The sequence below is a fragment of the Martes martes genome, assembly GCF_963455335.1.
Source record: "Martes martes genome assembly, chromosome: 8".
Classification (NCBI taxonomy): domain Eukaryota; kingdom Metazoa; phylum Chordata; class Mammalia; order Carnivora; family Mustelidae; genus Martes; species Martes martes.
The window spans coordinates 37,557,206-37,577,732 of NC_137895.1; the positions used below are offsets into that span (position 1 = coordinate 37,557,206).

Here is a 20,527-nt window from a genome sequence, read left to right on the forward strand (position 1 = left end):
GAAGACAAGGGTGTCTGCTCTCACCACTGTTACTCCGTATCATACTGGAAGTTTTAGCCAGTCCAAGAATGCAAGAAAAAGGAATAAAAGGCATTTAGACTGAAAAGAAAGCAATAAAACTATCTATTCACAGACAACATGATTTTCTATATAGGAACTCTCAAAAATCTACCAAAAATGCATTATCAGTTCAGGGAAATCAATAGTATTTCTATCCACTAGCAGTGAAAATTTAGAAACGAAAACTTAAGAAAAGATTACATTTATAGTAGTTTAAAAATTAAATACTTAGGTATAAATCTGTACACTAAAAAGTATAAAATGCTGATGGAACATATTCAAAAAGACCTAAAGAGCGGTGCTGGGGTGGCTCAGTCTGTTAAGCATTTGCCTTCAGCTCAGGACATGACCCCAAGGTCCTGGGATCAAGCCCCGCATAAGACTCCCAGTTCAGCAGGGTGCCTGCTCCTCCCTCTCCCTTTCCATCTGTGCATATGATCTTTCTCCCTCTTTCTCAAATAAATAAATAAATAAAATAATTAATTAAATAAATCTTAAAAAAAAAAAAAAGACCTAAAGAAATGGAGGTACATATAAAATTCTTGGATTAGAAGTTTCTATATGGATCAGATATCAGTTTTTCCCAAAAGAATCTATGATTGAATCCAGTTGATGAGGGAGCGAGAGGCTGGCTGAGGACAAAGCAAAAGCTGGCACCTTGCACCCCCTCTCCATCCACTCTCCTCGGTGATGTATGTGGCATTCCTCAGGTACCCCTGACTGCCAAAACAAATAGTTAACTTGCTGAGATCACAATCCCGCAAGACAGGAGTCTCCCTTGGTTTAACAAAGAAGTTACATTATCAATAGCACAATTTCCAGAGGCAAATGACTCAGTTCCTCAAGCCTTAATGTCACCCTCCCCTCCATAAACAAAACTGAAGGAGGCTGGGGTAGAAGGAAATGTTAAGTGAAGTTAAGTTTTTTCTATACCTAAATCTCACTAACAAAGACGCTTGATAGCAGGATTGTGACATTCCACCAGGAATCTCCCAACTATCTTGATGTTAATGGCTTGCCAAAAGACAGCATTGATCAAGCCTCCGGTATCCCTGCACCTTGGAGGCCTCCTTTAACATATGAAAACTCCCTTCAAACCTCCCCTTCCCTCACCTTCCCCCAACCGCAGGGTACATAACCTGCCATCCCTCACAACCCCGGGCAGCAGCTCTTCCTGTCCACGGGTCCTGTCCCCGTGCTTTAATAAACCACCATTTTGCACCAAAGATGTCTCAAGAATTCTTTCTTGGTCATCGGCTCCAGACCTCAGCCCACCGAACCTCACCCAGGTTCTAGAACTTCATCACAGTTGTAATAAAAATCCATTGTAACGGGGCACCTGGGTGGCTCAGTGGGTTAAGCCTCTGCCTTCGGCTCAGGTCATGATCTCAGGGTGCTGGGATCGAGCCCCACATCGGCTCTCTGCTCAGCGGGGAGCCTGCTTCCTCTTCTCTCTCTGCCTGCTGCTCTGCCTACTTCTGATCTCTCTCTGTCAAATAAATGAGATCTTTAATAAAAAAAAAATCCATTGTAACTACAAAAGGTTCATTCTGAAATATATGTGGAAAAGTGAAGAAATTAGAACATCCAAAAAACAGTTTTGAAAAAGAAGAGCAAATGTGAATACTATTCAACTTTAAGGCATTCCATGAAGCTATAGTATCAGGACAGAATAGTATTGGTAAAAAGATAAACACATAAAATAATGAAATAGAAGAGATACTCTAGAAATAGAGTCACTCAAATACTGTCAGCTGATTGGACAAAGGTGCAAAGGAAATTCAAAGGAGAAATGCAGTCTTTGCAATAATTGGTTCTTGGAACCATCGACATCCATGTTAAAAAATAATTATAATCCTCAACCTACATTTGAATCATACACACATATGAAAACTCAAAATGTAAATGTAAACTGATACAAAAAGGAAAACAATAAAGCAAATGTAAAACATGAAACTATAAAACTCTTAGTTCAAAACAAAGGAGAAATATTTATGACCTTGGGTTAGGAAAGAGTTCTAGGATATAATGCCAAAATTATGATCTGTCAAAGAAAAAAATCAGTGAATTTGACCTCATCAATACGAAAAATACTTCTGCTCTGTAAGGACACTTTTAAGAGAACAAAAAGACTAGCCACAGACTGGAAGACAATATTTGCAAATCACGTATCAGATAAAGGACTCTCAAAACTGAACGATAGGAAAACAACCTAAGTTTTAAAAAATGAGCAGAACATTTTTTAAAAAGATTTATTTGTGAGGGAAAGAGAGAGAGAGAGTGAGCGTGTACAAGCAGGGGGGAGTGGCAGGCAGAGGGAGAAGCAGGTTCCCCACTGAGCAGGGACCCCAATGGGGGACTCAATCCCAGGACCCTGGGATCATGACCTGAGCCGAAGGCAGACACTTAACCAACTGAGCCACCCAAGTGTCCCTTGCATTTCAATAGGTATCTTATCAAAGAAGATATGTGGATGAGAAATAAGCATGTCAAAAGATGCCCAACATCATTAAGGCATTTTGGAAAAATAAATTAAAAGTAATGACATACCATTACACACCTAATAGAATGGTTTAAATAAAGAATGATAAAGCCAAGTGTAGATGAAGATGGGAAGAAACAGAAACCCTCAAACACTGCTGGCGAGAATGTAAAATTGTGTAGCCACTCAGAAAAGAGAGTTTGACAGTTTCTTATAAACTTAAACATACACTCACCACATAACCAAGCCAACTCACGATAGGTACTTATCCTGGAAAAGATAAAAACTAATCTTGCCCCAAAACACATACATGAATGTATATATTATTTAAAATTGTTTCAAACTAGAAACAATTCAAATATCCTTCAGTGAATGAATGGATACAGAAACTGGTTAGTACATCTACAAATGGAATACTACAAGCAATATAAACAGACAAATCATAATACACACAAAAACTTGGATAGATCTCGAATGTATTTTCCTAAATGAAATAACCCAGTCTCCAAATATTATGTAACTGTATGAGTCCATTTATATGACATTCTAGAGAAGCAAAAACATAGAAACAGAAAAATCAGTAGTCACCAGGGATGGGGAGGGTCAGAATACGAAGGTCAATGTTAAAAGAGAATTCTCCGGCAGTGTTGACATTTTTGTGTATCCTGCCTGTGGTGACGGTTCCAAGAATCTATACAGGTATAAAAACTCATAGTATTGTAAAACAATAAAGTGGATTTTACGCTATGTACGTATACAAATTAAATACATTATATTAAAAAAAAAACCCTCTGGAGACTTTGTGGTAATGTATTTACATTGGAAGAAAATTCTCAGGATTTAAGAGTACAGTAAAATGTTTAAATCTCATACCAGTTAAAGACGATATGCAAACCAGGTTATTAAGCAAGAGAAAATCAAGAAGCTAGAGGCAATCAAGTACAAGGATCAAGAAGCAAGAGTATATAAGCTCTCCTATAAATAACACATAAATGTAGCTTCTTAAAATTCCTCCCTACCACCCAGACAGAGATCAGGGAGTGTGGAGAACAGGAGGATTTACACAAAAGGAAGTGAGGTGAGACAGATACGAGAATAACCTAACCTCTGCATCAAATGAAGGGTATGGTAATTTTCCTGGTACGCTGACTTAACCTCAATTATTGACTTCAGTTCAGCTCTGTTCTCAATACCACCTGGAACAGAAAATCCATACTCATCTATACCTCTTCAATAGCACCTGCAGAAATCCTGTGACCCGCAACATTTATCACGTCATCAACTCGAGACATAACATATAAATAGCCTTCTTCGTCCATGTAACCAGCATCCATGGTGTCATAGTATCCCTGAAAATAAGAATCGATAATGTCTAATTAGCATGTATTGCTAGGTAATGCAATCATTTAAGTTTGGTATAATATAAAATGTGATAGAAATGGATTTATGACATGCATTTAACTTTTTTTCATTACTAGGCTATGGAATTAAACTCCTTTTGATTTTGATAACTTACTAGAATCTCTTCACTCCACTAATAGCCAGGAATAAATTTAAGCATTCTTACATATATTTAAGTTAAATGTTTGAACTTAGAGTTGTGAAGGTTATGAACTCAATTTTTTTAATGGAGAAGTAACAATTCAATATTTCCAATATACTTTGGTATTGGAAAGTACTTCTTTGATGGATTTCTTCTTTAATTATATTAATTTTTAAAACTTTTAAAGCTCTCTATAAATAATTACAAAATAGAGCGCTAGTTTATTAACATGAATTTGGATTAGACTCGAGCTTCCATGAAATGTAATAATAGGGACGAAATTTAATTTTTAATCATCTCAAAGTAGCAGCACATCTTCACTGGTCCAGAAATCACAACAGAATGACGAACCAAGAAGAATAAGAAGTAGAACAAAATATTACTTCTAATGCTTTTCAGTTATCTTGACACATGTTAACGAGCATGGGCTTTAGGAACAATTCAGATGAGTCACTATTTGAGCCTCTTATTCTGAGACTCAGGGTGCTCCTCTGTTACACAGGATAGTGGGCTCTACCCTATAAGCTTCTCCGAAGCACAGATGAGATGGTGTATCTAAGGAGGGCAGGCCCTGGCACACCGTAAGCCCTCAGTAACTGGCCACTCTGACGGCCACTTCTGTTGGACAGAAAACCTGGCGTACAGTTACAGAGCATGGACTGTGGAACCAGAATTTATGATTTCCATTTTCAGATCCAACACTTCTAAACTCCAGGCAATTTACTCAACCCTTTTGTGCGGTGATCAAGCCCTTAGATGAGAGGTCTGAAGTCAGGGTAACAAGGTAGGAGTATATGCGGACTCACTCCACATAGCTTAACTGTAAACGTAGACTCTGAAGGAGCTTTCAGTGTTAAAGGTGCTTGTGTTGAAACCACAGACACACCTTCTTTGCAGTTGTCAGGTGTAATTAATCACATCAGGACTCTGATGATTTAAAGGTGGCCCGTCAGGCAGATAGACTGGACTGACGGGGGTCAGCTCTACTGACAAATCTTCCCAGCCACGGTCAGTCGGGGGCTGCTTTAACCTCAGCTGCTGAGGTCATTTAATTCCACGATCTCTTTCTAAAGGAAGCTCTTTTAAATCTTGTCATTGGTCGGCTTGACTAGGTTACCTGTCATTCACTCAAAAATAATCAAGATAAAATGCTGAACAGTGAGACTTGTTTTTGTTTTTATATGAAATCCTGACCATTTGCTTATTTTTTTTTCACCTACTGCCTAATGAGAACCAAGAATCTGTCAGAAAGAAATAGAAGTCAAAGGACAGCAGCAATATGATGGCGGGACCTGGCGTGTATCATCAGTAAAGCGTTGTTATAAACACAAAACACATCACTGTGATATGGAGAAACAGGTAAATAACAAGACAAAAAGTAGAACACTTTTTGTCATCCAGGTGGTTGGAATTTGTGCTGCAGGAACACCATGTCTAGCATGTGTCTGTATTTTAAAATGGGAACTTAAAAAGCTAGGAGAACATTTAAGAACAAATGTCAAAAATAGGTAAAAGAATGGAAAAATACAACTGTGGGCAATCCAAATGAACTTTGCTCACATAACCAGCTGTAGAGAAGATTAAGGGGTTCTAAGGACAGGGTATAATTCTGATCAGGTGCTCTCAGTCTATAGTGGGATCCAATGCAGGGAGGAACAGAGATAGCCCCCTAAAAGTCTTTAACTTAATAAAAAAAACTTTCCTGATATTGAGGGCTGCTAAATTTCAGGAAAATATGCTAAGAGAAACAGAAATGTCTATGCCCAGAGACTGATAAAAATAAATATAAAAATGACTTACTTTAATCATTGTGGTTTGGGCATTCTTGTTTCTGAGATCTGGAACTTGGTCCAGATAAACTTGAAAAGTTGTACTGTTATCTACGATGCCAGGACTAAGTGCTCAACTTAACAGGCAAGAAGTACTTTGGAAGGTTTTAAAAAAAGTATAATAAAGTTCTTACAGGAAATTTCTCAAAGTATAAATGCTTGAATGCCTCCTGATTCTTCCAGAGTCCTGAAAAAGCCCCAGGCGGTAATGGCAACCTTATAGAAAAACAGAGCAGTTAGAATTATGATCAAAGTGGTAATAAAGATAGATTGAGTAGAATAATTTTCTAGTGTGATGGATAATTGCAAGTCAAACCCCACATTGAAATACAACCCCGAAACCTGCTGGACAGATCATGTCTGACTGAGGCTGAAGTAGCTGGCCATGACATAGCAGCGTCATTGAGGGACGACTGCAGTTTCTGGAAAGGGCACAAAAGAAGCGTAACATCTGCAAAAAGGAACCACAAATGCATCACTGAATTACTTTTTAGGACAAATATCCTTCTACCATAGACAAATAAATTTTTTTATTTTTTAATTAAAAAAAATTTTTTTAAGTACCAAGGTCCCAACTGCCCCCTCTGCCCATCTCTGTGTGATGAAATGTTCCAATTCAACATTCCACGAACAATCTTATCTTCACAATCAATCTGCCTCAGGGAATTCTCTCTCACTACGCCCTCATGCATTCTTCCTTTTTAGGACCATCCCAACGTATGTGATTTCTCATTGGATGAACACATGGAAATACTTGAGAATATGAAATATAAGCTATCATATGGTAATTGTCTTTCTCTGATTGACTTATTTTGCTTAGCATAATGCCCACTGATACGAGGAATTTGAGAAACAAGATAGAGGATCATGGGGAAAGGGAGGAAAAAATGAAACAAGATGAAACCAGAGAGGGAGACAAACCATAAGAGACTCTTAATCTCAGGAAACAAACTGAGGGTTGCTGGAGGGGAGGGGGGAGGGAAGGATGAGGTGGCTGAGGGATGGACACGGGGGAGGGTATGTACTATGGTGAGTGCTGTGAATTGTGTGAGACTGATGATTCACAGATCTGTACCCCTAAAACAAATAATACATTATATGTTAATAAAAAAATAATAAGTTTGTTGTTTAAAAATGACAAAATAAAATATAAGATAGGATGTACCCTTCTTTCCAATCAATTTGCTCTTATATTTCTTGCTTTCCTCCACCATCTCAAACAGGTGTTCTACACCTGGCAGGGTTCCATCTTTGTCTGTCTGTCTGTACAGGTGAATGAACAAATTCTCATATTGGTTCCCTGCAGGAGGTTTTCTGGACACAAGACCCTTTTAGATGCTTTAAAGTTGGGAAATTGAGATAGTGTAAAACTCAAGGAATTTCAAAAAACTTCCCTCTCCAGTCTCATGCCATGAAAAATAGGAAGTGAGGTAACGACTTCACAGAACTGATGCTGAGAAAACTGGAAACAAAGCAGACAGGCCACTGCCCACATGAGGCAATGTCACGCACCTCCTATCCCAATATTAGACCTTCGAGGCTCTGAACTGTATTCTCACATTCTGTCAGACAGAACGTGCTGCTACAGGTGGGATCGGCAGTCCAGGTCCACCATCCCCTCAGCCTCCTGGGAGGCCCTCCCCTTGCGAGGTCTTCATTTTGTACTACTTTACAATGGAGGAACAAATGCAACATCTGCATTTCCGGGCCTCATGTTGTTGCATAAAATGCGTATGAAAGCAGTTTGTAGGGCGCCTGGGGGGCTCAGTGGGTTAAAGCCTCTGCCTTCGGCTCAGGTCATGATATCAGGGTCCTGGGATCAAGCCCTGCATCAGGCTCTCTGCTCAGCGGGGAGCCTGCTTCCCCCTCTCTCTCTGCCTGCCTCTCTGCTTACTTGTGATCTCTGTCTGTCAAATAAATAAATAAAATCTTCAAAAAAAAAAAAAAAGAAGAAAGCAGTTTGTAAGGAGAATGACAGAGATTATGCTGTTTTTACTCTCGCTGTTCATCGCTAAGGCAGAGGCTGAAGATGATCCCTTTGTGTCCTTGTAACTGACTTTGCTACATCAGTCCTAAGTCTCTATGTATATAATTTCACTTTGTCAGTTTGTTTTTGTTGTTAATATTTTATAGACAAGCATAAACCATTGGTTATTAAACATTGAAATAAAATATGAATAAAGCAGCCACCAAAATACATTAAATTCAGCAGTATTTTCAGGACGCTGAGGATAAAGAGGGAAGAGGACACCAAGAAGGGTGGGTAGATGATAAATCAAAGGCAATCCAGGCCAGAAGTGATAATGTTAATGAGTGAAGCCGGCTATATGTGAAATAAAAGACCTCGACAAAAATCTCGATGGACATGGATTCTGCTCACATATTAAATAATTTTCAGTAGTTCCTCCCCCCCAAATATATCATGATCTATAATCCTTTCTGTTTTTCATGGTGATAATTTTAAACTATACTCTAAGAAAAATAAAAGGTAACTGTGATAATAAATGGCAACAGACACTCAGGCAGCTTTGGGAACATCAGAGAGCGCTGGGGTCTGAGGCAAATTAGAATTCGGACACCAGGTCTACTGGGAGCACCTGTTCCTTAGCTCCATCTGATTGCTGGTATACAGAAATGCCCATCCAAATCCTGAAACACTTAACACTGCCCGTACTAAAATCTGTGTATGTAGGACATACTGTTAAATAAGCCTCTCTTTCATTTTATCTACCCCACTTAGAAATTTTGATCCCCCAGCAATCACATTGCCTCCTCCCAGTAGAGACTCCTACGTATTTGCACTAATAATCCCAGAGAATTAGTACTTTGGGTACTGTAGGCAATCTGAGTTTCCTGGAGGCCTAGTATGTACCTGATTCAGCCAGTGTGTGCACATGGATGGAGAGTGTAGCATTTTCTGGTAAGAGTGTTATTAGAGAGAAAAGGAATATTTTACACTTCCCAGAAGTTGGTTACATCTGCAACCTCTGTCCTTAAAAAGAAGATGCCTTGATAATTTAGGTTTTCCCTTACTTCCTGAGAGAACTATGATACCAACAATTAGTAACAGATAGATTATATTCTTATAATTGATTAAAACTTAGACAATTAAATTGTATGTAGCCATCCTCCAAGGGAATAAATTAACAAACTTTTAACACATGGGCTTTCTCAGCTGTTGCACATCTTAAACACCTGCTTAAATTTTTTGAACAACAGGGACAATAGGGATTTTTATACAATTTCTCACTCCTGTGAGAAAGGCCTGCATAAATTTGTATATACCTATGGACCTTGAGAATTAAGAAAAACATAAAAAGGATATGATCCAGAGACAGTGCATGAAATGGAAGGAATAATTCGAGGCCAAATGTTATTCTTCTTTAAGAACCAAAGAAATAAGATCATTGAAAAAAAATAAAAGAAAATCAGATGTATGGGAACTAGGAAAAAACAGTATTTTAGGAGCCACTACAGTAGAATTTTAATAATGACTGAATATTCAACAAGGTCGTAGAAGTACAGATTTTGTTTGAAAGTGATTCGAGAGAGGTCAGGGGACTTAGCGATGAGGATACTTTGAGTGTTCTCAGGATTGTCTGTGGAGCAGACAATAACAGGAGTGATTAAAAAGTAAACAGGAAGTAAGTAAGTGGAGACCGGAAGTTAGACCACACTTTTTAAAAGTTTGTGGGTGACTGGAAGGAAAGATATGTCATTGGTTTAAGGCAGAGAAGCAGGCCGATTTAAGATGGGAAAGATGTGACTAGAAGTAGCCAGTGAAGAGACAATGAAGATATGAAGTTAGAGAAGAAAACACCAGAGGAATTATGTTTTATTCATTCATTCATGTATGCGTGTGTGCATTAACTCTTGTATTTATTTTCTCCATTCAATCAATATTTGTTGGATGCTTGATACTCCTCAGTCACTGCATTAGACATTGATGATATAAAGATATAAATTCCGGTCTCAGACACATGAAGAGCCTGGCATAATGTGCATTATAAGAAACTTAGTATTTTTACGATTCAGATACAGAGAAAGACATCACGAATGATGTCTATTCCATTAAGTTAGTGCAATAATGTAAAGACGTTTGTCAGGCAAATTTGATGGCAGCTCCTTAGACTCTGTACCAGCAGGAGCTCTTGGAAGGGAAAGTGTTATCCCTGACACTAAGCCCACACCTAAAAGCCAAGGTGTGGATCTGCCGGAAACGGCATATGTGCCTCCTGATCATTTTTGAGATGTTCCAGAAAACTGCTTCAATATCCCCAAATCTCATTGAGGAGCAGGCCAGAGAGCAAGATAAGAGATTGCAATTAGTAATTAGCAGGATACAATGAGGGATACTATCTGTTCTTCACTAATAAAGCACAATATATTTTAAAAATTCAGATGTCGCAATTTCAATCTTAGAAAGGGCGTCTAAAAAAAGATCCCTGAGGGGCGCCTGGGTGGCTCAGTGGGTTAAAGCCTCTGCCTTCGGCTCAGGTCATGATCTCAGTGTCCAAGGATCGAGCCCCGCATTGGGCTCTCTGCTCAGTGGGGAGCCTGCTTCCCCCTCTCTCTCTGCCTGCTTCTCTGCCTACTTGTGATCTCTGTCAAATAAATGAATAAAATCTTAAAAAAAAAAAAAATCCCTGAAAGATGCCATATAATGGTCCAAAAGGAAAGCAGGAACAGAGAAGAGAAGCAACAAGCTCCAGAGAGAAGTGAGGTATATATGAGCTAGAGTTGATTTTTTTTTTTAAGAATTCCAAATTAACATTTTTCTTGTTGAATAGCCTAATGATTATCCTATTCCTTCTGGAATAATGGATGCCATGGTGCTCTTCTTCTAAAGTTACAGAAGAAGAAAACTGTTTTCCATAGTTAAAATAACATGAAGATACGGTAGACTGACAGAAGGAGGGGAAGGCTTGAAAATACTGAGACACAGGCTGGTTAGTCTCTGCACTCCTCCTTCAAATCCAAGATAAAATGTTACTACTCTGTGATGATACCTTTCCCAACTCTTTCAAGCAGAGTGAAAGGGAACTTGGGTTGCAGCCTATCCAATTGTGAATCAAGAGTAACCCTCAGAGAATGTCTTTCTTTAGAGACCAATCTTAAGGGGAAAGAGAAATAACTGAAGTGATCCCGTGTGTGTGTGTGTGTGTGTGTGTATACACACTCGAGCACACACTGATGGGGAAGCATGGGAGTGCTGAGAAATCCTTAAATAGGTAAGAAAAGAAGGGAATGCTCATCACTGTAGAACGTGACATTCAAGATCACTCTGGAATGTTAAACTCTTAGGTCTCCCTTCCCAGATAATACAGGATGGTCTGTATTTACTGTTCCATTAGGAATCCCCACAATAACAGAAGTAAATTGAAGATATAACTCCTGTTGCCTAGAGAATTCTGGGATTAGATCCCAACTTTGCCCTCCCAGCATTTCCTATGGAGTCTGAGGCTTCACTTGAGATTTTCATATGAAGCTACTTTTTGTCTCCCCACAAAGAGACTGATTAGGCCGTAACTTCTCTCTCTCTGGACAAAAGACCAGGTTATAAATGTGAATTCTAGCGGTGTCACTCACTGTGAAAGATGTTTAGATAAACCCATGTCTAAAATGAGGATAATATCTGTCCCACGGTCTACACCCCAGTGATGTCATAAGGCTAATAAAAGGTCATACTAAAATTTGCATCTGATATTTAGAAAGGGATATGTGTCATCCGTAGTTTTACTCAAAGGATATACTGATGAAAAGAGAGCCATCCTGACCCTCTCCCAAGACAGCAGCGAAGTGACTAAATCACTACCGGGAAGCTATAAAGATGTGAATACACACCATTAGGGGACAGGAGTTCAATATCTGGAGGCTGAGAAACTGGCAGGCACCAGAGCAGAAGCTACTTGGACCCTGCCCTATAGCTCCCTCCTACCCCACCACTGTCTGCAGGGCACAGCCTCCTCCCCACCCCCACAGCACAGAGCAGGGGATGGGCAAACCCAGCTGCCAGCAGCAACAACTAGATCTGGTCCAAGAAAATGCAGGCCCATAACAGAGGCCTCATTTTTTTTTTCTTTTTAAAAAACCTGAATACTGTGGAAAAGATTTATTAGTCAGTACAAGTTGGTTTTGATCAACTATTGCCCACTTGTTACAGTAGCAGAGACCTATGGCTTTAATAACCTCGAGCACTGTGGTACTGAGGAAGGCAACTGCAGTGAAAATGCTCTTTCACACCCTGCTCTGTGTTCCTTGGAAATTACTGGCTGTTTTACTTCTGCACTTTAGAGCTCTGGATGCAATTGCAGGGACACCTCCCACAAGTCATGAACATTCTGTATTCATAGCAACTCAGACACCATAACTTTCCCACTAAATTAACCGCCTGGAGTAGGTTTCAAAAATCAAAGGAATTTGCTAACATCTACAAAGACACGTAGTTTCTCTTCTACTAGAAAGGCAAAATCCGTGAATGCAGAGAACATACGAAAGCTACGGGACTCATGTTTATTACAACCTAAGGTCTACAGTAGTTTAAGGAATCACTTAAATGTCTCCCTTCCAGTGAAGGGGTCCCCAGGAGAGAAAAAGAGTAATTTCTAAAAAGCATTAACAAAGAAGTGGAAAAAAAGAAGTGGAACAAGAGTTTTCTGTTCTTCAACATTTCCACATACCACTATTTCTCATTTTAGGTGAATTGTCTAAATATGATAAAAAGAATTATTACACTTAATATCTCGAAAAGGGTGGAAATATGATTATAGCTTCAGATTTTAAAGAAACTGTCAGAGAAAGATAGTTTCCAATGTTATTTACCCTATCCAGAGCAGATTTTATAATGAAAGAAGCAGGTATAGCAGGACTTATAAAAGCAAACAAATCTGGGATCAAAACAATGAGTCATTTTTTATTGACTTATTGTAATATAGTTTGAGATCCACACATTTCAAATATTCCATGCTGCCTTTCCCCATATTTTTGTAATTATACTACAAGTATAATTAGTGAACATAAGTAACATTAGGGAATGCTACCCTTCTAAACTGCTCCTACTCAGTCACCATACAAAATAATGAAGAAAAGCATGGGTATGAATAATTGAGCGCAGCATCTATCTCTGGCCAGGGCTCACTCCCAGGCGTGATTTTTTGATGCCGTCTCAGTTTTAAGTCCCCCCATGGACCCTAATTATTCTTATTATGGTGGCCTCACCCCATATATATGCACAAATAACAAAACATAGCAATAGACCACAGAAACAAGAATTTTTTCTGGAAGAAAAGTTGTAATTTTGCTTTTAAAATTATTTGGCAAGAAGACACACATTTTAGCTTACATTTGGCTATTCTCAGCAGTCACTGTACATATTCAGAAACTGTGCAGAGTGGGAAAAGACCTAAACACTGTTTGCAAATGAGATGAAAAATTTATGAAGACTAAACTGACCCTGAAGTTGCTACAATGTTCAATTTCAAAGGTATTTAATTAAATATGTGTTAACTTTTGTTGTAAGCTTTTCAAATTTGAGGGTCAATACATTTCTTAAAATTCAGAATCTCAGATGTTTTGTGGACCCTGCTCACCATGCATAATCCCTTTTACAGTCCACCAAGGTTTTTTGGGTGCCCATGTAGCCAATCTCAGGAATGAAGCCTGCTATCAGATCCCATGTGGTCTGCGTGGAAAAAATTATTCTCTCTCAAATTACACACTTTTTTTAAAAAAACCAGAATAATCTTCGTTAAGTCAAAAAGCTGTGCTTTTTTCCTTCCCCTTAATTCAATTAAACATATATTTATTATGAGCTCTTAAAAAGCATTCATTGACTATTTCACATTCTGGATGAACGGTGTATCCCCTCAAGGCACAGAGAACAGCTATGGACTAAGAGAAACATGTCTTATTGATAGATGTTAAATGTGAAAACGTCCTATGCATGCTACAGGCAGCCACTGGGATGTACAAATAATTTTGAGGTTGATGGGTTAGGGTGGAAAGGCCACTGGAGAAGTGGGTTTCAAAAGGAAATCCTTGCTCTCCCAGATAAAAACGAGTTCCTAAAATAACGTTTCAAGAATTATTCTTCAAAAAAAAAAAAAAAAAAGAGAGAGAGAGAGAGAGATCTTGGTGTGAACATTTTTTCCTGTTTTTTTCCTACTTTATCTTTTGAATACAATAATATATATATATCATTTTCAAACATCTGGTTTCACTATGAACTTAAGAAAGGAATCAAACTCTACCGCATTTCATAACATATGATATCTTCAAATAATTCACATAGAAATTTCAGAATCCCAGATCAGTACAATGAAATTCTCCGTTTAGGAATGCAAAGGGAAGAAAATAATTCTGAATTGGTGACAATCTAAACGACAGAAGGCTTCGAGGCAATACTTGTGTTACTCTTAAGTACTAGAAGCAACATTAATGACTTCAAGAAAAAATACAGTTTATGTGGCCTCTTGCTATATTTTATTATTTTTTAAAGGAAGTAGGGCAAAGCCACCAATAATTAGAATGACAGAACACATGAAGGGTATAAAACTGCTGGCATCAAACGCTCCCCCTGGGATCGTACATGAGTTGTTTTATGAAATAGATTCACTAACAGTTAGATTATATAAAAATGTATCCTGCTAGAGTGCTTTTAAAGGCTCTCAAAAACCATGTGCTTCCCTAAGTAAGCTAAACCACCACCTACAATCTTGTTCAGATTACTAATTTCTTAGAACGCCATCCCCCCATCCCTACCATTTTCCCCCCAAGAGGTCAGATTTCAACCAGTTCTATGTTAACATAGGAGGCTCAGAATATGCTGAATAAATGGTATATTCAGTATTTAATTTTTCCATTTTGCCAACAATATGTCTTAAAATTTAAACTTGAAAAAAGTAATATAGTGCTTACATGTTTAGGGATAACATGAGAATCTGAGAATTGTATTATAAAGTGTATCCGCTCTGTTAGCTTTTCGTAAGGTTATAGTATTTTGACCTGAAGAAATATTCTTTTTTAAGTTGCTGTTTTTCATTTAATTTTCACAGAATTTTATTTTATTTTTTATTTTTTTTAAAGATTTTATTTATTTAATTGACAGACAGAGATTACAAGTAGGCAGAGAGGCAGGCAGGGAGAGAGGAGGAAGCAGGCTCCCTGCTGAGCAGAGAGCCCGATGCGGGGCTCGATCCCAGGACCCTGAGACCATGACCTGAGCCGAAGGCAGAGGCTTAACCCACTGAGCCACCCAGGTGCCCCCAGAATTTTAAATAATAGTTGTTTTTTGTTTTTTTTTTTTTAAATCTAGCTCCATCCCTGTTGTTGTAAGTGCCAAGATCTCATACTTTTTTACTGCTGAATAACAGTCTATTGTATAAATACACCACATTTTCCTTCCCCCCCCTTCTCAGATATAGGGTTTAGGTTTGGGTTCAGATTAGGTTTAGGGACAGGTGAGGGTATGTGTCTGGTATCCTGCAGTTCAGAGACCTAACCTGAGACACTTTCATACCTCAGGTTAGGTCTCTGACCTGAGACAGGATGCCAAGTCATAAGAATTCATCTCACTTTTTCATTTCATTTCATTTTTTTTTTTAAAGATTTTATTTATTTATTTGACAGACAGAGACCACAAGTAGGCAGAGAGGCAGAGAGAGAAGGGGAAGCAGGCTCCCTGCCAAGCAGAGAGCCCGATGCGGGGCTCGATCCCAGGACCCTGAGATCATGACCTGAGCCCAAGGCAGAGGCTTAACCCACTGAGCCACCCAGGCGCCCCTCATTTCATTTTTTAAAGGAAGTTCCACACCCAGCATGGAGCCCTGTGCAGGGTTTCAACTCACAAGCCTGAGTTCAAGACCTGAGCTGAGACCAAGAGTCAGATGCTCAACCAACTGAGCCACCCAGGAGCCCCAAGAATTCTTTTATTTTTTTTCCAATAATTTTTTTAAATAAATGGGAAAACAAATCTTTTTTCAGGCCTGACATAAAATGTCCTTTATTTATAGTAGCTCCATCTGCCAAGTTCTACTACTAAACCACATCAGTAAGGATGCCAATGTCTTGCTCATGAGAGGCACTAAAGCAACCTGTATTAATTATTAAAATGTCACATCCTGCTTGTCCCCCAATTTAACCAACTTCCACTTCAGTAATATTTTGACTTCAAATTTTGACACCTTGCTTACAAATGAACAAGGATGAAAAATGTTAGCAAGGAATTGTGGTATTTCCTGAGTCAGGGATTTTGTATTATGCTGCTATTTGACTCAGTAATTATACTTTTAGAAATTATTCAGTACTATAGTGATTATCAGAAAAGGAGAAAAGACAACACACAAAAAAAGATGTTCAATATGGCATTATTTATAATCATAAATATTCAAAAAAGACTAAGAGCTCTAGAAAGGGGATAAACATTTTTAGGGGCAAAGTTAAAGTGAGTGATGCTCATGAGACAAATTTAAGGGAAAACAGCAATACAAAGATGAGCTGAATTGTTTCGACAATCTACAATGCATGTCAAAAGGAAAAAGTCATATATACTATAAAATTAATGTTGTATCACCAAAGGATGGGAGTATAGAATCTTTATATACTTCTTTATATTTTTGGTATTTAAGTTACATTGTATCATCAAAAAATATTTAAAATGCAAGATTTATCTTTAAAAAAAATCATATCTAGGGACGCCTGGGTGGCTCAGTGGGTTAAAGCCTCTGCCTTCAGCTCAGGTCATGATCTCAGGGTCTTGGGATAGAGCCCCATATCGGGCTCTCTGCTCAGCAGGGAGCCTGCTTCCCTCTCTCTCTCTCTGCCTGCCTCTCTGCCTACTTGTGATCTCTGTCTGTAAATAAATAAATAAAATCTTTAAGAAAAAATCATATCTAAATCTTTTATGGGGTTTCCATGTTTATTAATTAATTTATTTTTTAATTTAAATTCAATTAGTCAACATATGGTACATCATTAGTTTCTGGTGCAGTGTTCAATGATTCATTGCTGGCATAACACCCAGTGCTCATCAGATCGTGTGCCCTCCTTAATGGGGTTTCCCTCTTTAAACAACAGGAGTTGGCACTATGTATTCTCAAACAATGCATGAGCTTCTTTTGCAATCCCCTCCCTAGTAATATCATCACAACCACTCCATTTTATTCTTAATATTATATATCAATTCTTGCTCTCTTATATAATAGTATTGCAAATTTTTCTTACTTTACCACAATATTTCCTAAACATCGAGCCTTCAGTTTTTGCATGTTGTCGTCCAAAATCATAACTGCAAAGTAAAATATAAACAAACAAATAATATAAATTTGAATAAAAATGTATAACCTTAAAGCTTAAACTTTTCCATGTTTCCTATATCTAACCCCCAAAACTGTTGCTTCACAGGCATCTTTTAATTCCTATGAGACCATGAACGTACAACTATGCTAACATGTCTCACGAAAAATTAAAAGAGCCCATGCTTTGATTCTTAACAAGATCATGAATTTTCCCTCAGAACCTCCCTTAAGTAAAGACAGTGCATTTCAAACATGCTCTTAATTTCATAATCCATGTTTATATCCACTTTAACATGGACTTCTATTCTACCAAAAAACATCAAAAATATACGCAGCTTTTCAAAAATTAAAGGAAACAAATCAAGTTCTAAAATTACAAAAAAAAAAAAATTTCAAGCACTAAAAATAGGAAGTATTTAAAAGCCTGGGAAACATCTTTCTCTGATTTAAAGCTTAATATCCACTTCTGAGCCTTCAAGATCCATTTAATTCCTAAATATCATCCCAGTGTTTTCTGCAGCACACTGACAATCCTGAAAGATTTTAGGAGGCCAAAGCTTGAATCCACATTCCATAACCCCTAATGCAAACTGGAAACGAGGATATATCATCGTGTTTTAAGCTCTAATTGATCCTTTGTGTGGCTTCATCTATCCAGGTTATTCTACGGAGAGAAGCTATGAGAAAAGGAGGACCTTGTCCCCAGAAAAAGTTAATCATTCCCTTCTTTGTGTTTCCAGAGCACTTTGTTTTAAGGTTCTATTCTGTCCATAAGTAGTGGCATAAATATTCCTCTCACAAGATTGGGAGGTCATTCAGGGTGGAGGTCATGCCTCACTATGTTTCCCCAAATCCCAGTACAGTGACCAATTTTCTCTGTGGCCCTGTACACATATTACGCCTTTGATTTCTCTGTATAAAAAGAAAGAATGATTGTTATAAGAATTACTTGAAGAAAAAAGTGACAAGCTTGTGTAAGGTATTCAATGCATGCGACACTTAACGTTACATTGAGTATTTTTCACACAAAAAAATGGTTATCTTTCCTTTCCCAAGTGGATACTGCTTTTTTATTATAATACTGAATACTACATTATGCTTCTGAATCTCTGACTAATCACAAAACATAAAAATCATAAGTCATAAAGCCACTACCTCATTGGGTATAGATACTTCAGTTCTAACATTTAACCTATGTGATCGGTAAGCCAATGGCTTTCAGACAAGAAGTTTCTATACTGAAATTTCATGAGGCATCACAGCTAAACTCTTTCTGAAAGCTGGATATAAAAATACTGAAAGGGAAATGTATTTAACATCTCCCACAAACATCAGCCCCTAAAAATGGCTCAACACAAAGCAATTTTTCTGATAAAAGGAGCAGGGATGATAGAACCGTTCAAAGCGAGGATTTCACTAAAGCTGGGTTCACCTTCCCATGCCTGGAAAAGTCATTGACTTCACAGAATATCTATTTCTGCCCTAAAAAAAAAAAAATCTAAATGTTCTTTTTATAAATATACCTACGCTAGGCTAAGTCAAATGATCCACATTTCCTTAACTAATCATTGTCCTAGAAAGAAAATACAATATTTTTATGTCAGAGAGGCAAAGGATAAGTCTCTATATTTTATAATTGACAAGCAAATAGAAACTATATGTAGGAACTGTATTCCATCTCCCAAAGATGGGTTTTCCTCATACATCAAGCTAAATTCTGTGACCTTATACATATAAAATAACTTCTGTTCTTTGTATTCCTTGTCTGCGAAGTGAATGTGCAAGTCTAAAACAGGTCAGTCCGTCTGGCTTCTCTGAAACAGCAGCACACGACGAGTTAAGACTTAGCTCAGTCTGTTGACTGGCAAGTGCTCGTGTTAATGCTCCCTTGTGTTATATCATGACCCCAGGAAGCAGGTGGAATTATTGTTCCCATTTAGAAATAAGAAAATTGAATTTCTGAAAAGTTAGGTGACTTATATAAGTTATACAACTAGCAAGTGGAGCCCAAGGGAAATTACTGAACTATCAAAGCTACTACCAACCATCTAAAAACAAATATTTAAAATATATTATATCTTCCTGTCACATACTACCAGCATGGATGAAGCGATTTTTCTATTTAGAATCTTTACTTTTATATTTATCTTTAGACAGCAAGGCTCAAAAGACTTATCATCACTCCTAAATTAAAAGGTAGCATACGTAATGGGAAACACTGCAACTTTTGTAGCAAAAACATGCAAAGAAACAAACAAAACACGATGATCTGCGTTGTCTAGAGGACCTCATCAGCCGTATTACCTCAGGAAAGTGATTCAGCCTCTCCCAGGACCAGTTAACTCATCTTTACGATGGTAATGATACCTCTGAATTAACTATAATTCATCTTTAAATGAAATGATGTATGCAAAGTAGTCTGCACCAAGCAAGTATTCCATACGTATTAATTTCCAGCCATATCCTTAACATGCCTTATAAATACTATTTTCTTGGTTCTGACAGTCATTTAGAACATGTCCTTGTAAGTCAACAATCTTATTTTTGAACCAACAGATTAATAACAAAATTAAGGCATTTCTTTATAGTATGAAGTATTCATTCAATCAAATACTTTTAACCTACTGTGCAGTTTGATTCACATTAGACATGGAAAAATAACCAAATTTATTAACCTTACATATTGCAAATAATCAGGGTCATTTCTTACCATTGTATCCTGGAACACTTTTTCCTGCTTGTCCTGGAGGAGGTGTTTTGGAATTACCTAATCCAATGCATGATGCTGTAATCGGGGATCCAGTCTCTGGAGAAATAAATGTTATTTATCATTTAACATTTAAATTTGAGATCATGATGTTTCTTCAGTGTATGCCCTGCCCCCAATTCCCCAGTTTGCCACAGAATTTATCTGCATGAGGAACAGATGAAGAGAGGAAATGCATTATTTAAAAATGAAAAAAAAGATCCAGTAATCGACACCAGATTAACGGTTTTAAAACTTAAGGACACAAATTGAGAACAATGTATAGAGTAACGCTTCTTCTGAAAAAAAAGACAGGTATCTCTGACATTCTTGGTTATGAATCAATGGGCATGAAGAATGCAGAATTATGTGGCTGTGAGAATTTTAAAACACATGCCAAGGGGCGCCTAGATGGCTCAGTGGGTTAAAGCCTCTGCCTTCGGCTCAGGTCATGATCCCAGTGTCCTGGGATCGAGCCCCACATCTTTGGGCCCTCTGCTCGGCGGGGAGCCTGCTTCTCTTCCTCTCTCTCTATCTACCTCTCTGCCTACTTGTGATCTCTGTCTGTCAAAT

General features: G+C 37.9%; 1 protein-coding gene across 2 annotated transcripts in view; it reads right to left on the minus strand.

Moving 5' to 3' along the window:
* The window catches only part of ACSS3 (acyl-CoA synthetase short chain family member 3), a 156,551-nt gene that overhangs the window by 16,035 nt on the left and 119,989 nt on the right, over positions 1-20,527 (minus strand). For both annotated transcript variants that reach the window (XM_080810786.1, XM_080810787.1), the window contains exons 10-13: positions 19,919-20,014; positions 17,135-17,198; positions 6,049-6,130; positions 3,769-3,891 (exon numbers count right to left, since the gene is read on the minus strand). In XM_080810786.1, coding sequence (XP_080666912.1) covers positions 3,769-3,891; positions 6,049-6,130; positions 17,135-17,198; positions 19,919-20,014 — 365 coding nt within the window. The remainder of the gene's footprint in view (positions 1-3,768; positions 3,892-6,048; positions 6,131-17,134; positions 17,199-19,918; positions 20,015-20,527) is intronic.